General features: G+C 49.5%; 1 protein-coding gene across 1 annotated transcript in view; it reads right to left on the bottom strand.

The window, feature by feature from the left end:
- trmt112 (tRNA methyltransferase activator subunit 11-2) overlaps positions 1-2186 on the bottom strand; it is a 5447-nt gene that overhangs the window by 2487 nt on the left and 774 nt on the right. The window contains exon 2 of the mRNA XM_020536272.2: positions 1665-1766. Coding sequence (XP_020391861.2) covers positions 1665-1766 — 102 coding nt within the window. The remainder of the gene's footprint in view (positions 1-1664; positions 1767-2186) is intronic.

The raw sequence follows: 2186 nt of genomic DNA, 5'->3' as shown, positions 1-2186 counted from the left end.
GCACTATGGGGCAATTTAGCATGGCCAATCCACCCTAACCTGCACATGTTTGGATTGTGGGAGGAAACCCCACGCAGACACAGGGAGAATGTGCAAACTCCACGCAGACAGTCACTCGACACTGGAATCGAACCCTGGTGCTGTGAGGCAGCAGCGCTAACCACTGAACCGACCAATGGCAGAGCAGGATTAAAAGGACTGAATAGCCTACTCCTGCTCCTGTTATTTATTTTTTTTAAAAAAAACCTTTGTTTCAAGGGGTACAGGAGTTTAAAAAAAGGAGTTGCAGATTTCCCCTCTCATCAGAAGTTCCTGATCACATGCTGGAGTGGCCTGGTTTGGATTTTAACCGGAAGGACACGGATTCACGAGAATTGGGAAAAGAACCCGAAAGTGAGGAGGATGTTTTATTTGAGGCAGCGAGTTGTTATAGATTCCGAGTCATATAGATTCCGAGTCATATAGATTCCGAGTCATATAGATTCCGAAGTGGCATCCAATGATTTCTCTGAATCTGCTTCAGCTGAGTGCAGCCCCAGAATTTCACATTTCCCTGTAAAACTGACTAATCAGACTTTGAACACAATTGGTCTTTATTTTATAGAAACAACAACTTAAGACCTCGTTCTGGGTGCCGCAATTCATGAAAGATGCAGAGGCCTTAAAGAAGGGTGCAGCAACGATCAATGAGTGGCTCCAGGATGAAGAATTCCAGTGGCATGGGTCAACTGGAGAAGTCAGGAATATTGAGTATAGGAGTTGGTAGGTCATGTTGCTGCTGTACAGGACCCTGGTAAGGCCACCTTTGGAATACAGCGTTCACTCTTGTGCCTCCAGGAGTGCCACATGGGGCGCTGAGCTGCACCACCCTCCCCCACCCCCTCCCCCGATGGGTTCATTTATGGTCTCCCTGCTGTAGGAAGGATACTGTGAAACTTGAAAGGGTCCTAAAAAGATTTACAAGAAGGTTTCCGGGGTTGGAGGGTTTGAGCTATAGGGAGAGGCTGAATACGCTGGGGCTATTTTCCCTGGAGCGTCGGAGGCTGAGGGGTGACCCTATAGAGGTTTATAAAATCAGGAGGGGCATTGATAGGGCGAATAACCAAGGTCTTTTTCCCGCAGTGTAGGGGAGTTCAAAACTAGAGGGGCATAGGTTTAAGGTGAGAGAGGAAAGGTTTAAAAGGGGCCCAAGGGGCAACTTCTTCACGCAGAGAGTGGTGCGTGTATGGAATGAGCTGCCAGAGGAAGTGGTGGAGGCTGGTACAATTACAGCATTTAAAAGGCATCTGGATGGGTACATGAATAGGAAGGGTTTAAGAGGGATATTGGCCAAACTCTGGCAAATGAGACTAGATTAATACAGGATATCTGGTCGGCATGGATGAGTTGGACCAAAGGGTTTGTTTCTGTGCTATGCAACTCTATGATTCTCCTTGGCCGAGAAGAGAGTCGACCAAGGGGTTTTGGGAGACGGAAAAAGGCTTCCCGCTCGTGGGACTGAGAATGAGAGTGGAAATCCTGTATGTAAACAATTGCCTGTCACAGCACAGTTACAGGCAGCATGCACAGAGGGTGAGCGCACGGAACGCTGTGCCGGGTAAATTGCCTGTCAGAGATCGGCCACCCGAAGGCTGACTATGGAGCTCAAATGAGAAATACTTTACACTCTCTGCAGCATCGACCAGCGCGGCCCACTCCATCTTTGGAATCATTCGGGAGATAAACTCCTGGTTGAAGTCCACCGTGTTGATTTTCACTTCTGTGGCCTTGAGGGGAGAGACCAGCAAAAACCGCAAAATTACAATCTGGTTTACAGCATAGAGACCTCCTCAAGAGCAAGAGACGATAGCTCACCCACCCGCTTCCCTCCGTTAACACTGCACTCCTGAGAGGGGCCTGATGCAGCCGACTCAACCATTTCTAATCCTTGCATAGTGACTTTAAGGCAGGAAGATAAAATCTCCAAAGCACTTCACCAGGACGACTATCGAACTGAAGTTAACTCCAGCCACAGGGTGGGGGACACCAAGTCTGTCCCTCTGACCCAGCATGAGGTTCACTCTCCCAGCCACAGGGGGCGCAGGGACACTCACACTACCCCTGGTGTAATTCAGCCTCCCGGCCAACAGGGGGTGCAGAGACGCTCACACAGCCCCGTGTGTAATTCAGCCTCCCGGCCACAGGGG

This window comes from Rhincodon typus, chromosome 43, assembly GCF_021869965.1.
Source record: "Rhincodon typus isolate 14 chromosome 43, sRhiTyp1.1, whole genome shotgun sequence".
Lineage (NCBI taxonomy): Eukaryota > Metazoa > Chordata > Chondrichthyes > Orectolobiformes > Rhincodontidae > Rhincodon > Rhincodon typus.
The sequence above is the reverse complement of the archived record's forward strand: the minus strand, read 5'-3'. Positions and strand labels throughout refer to the sequence as shown.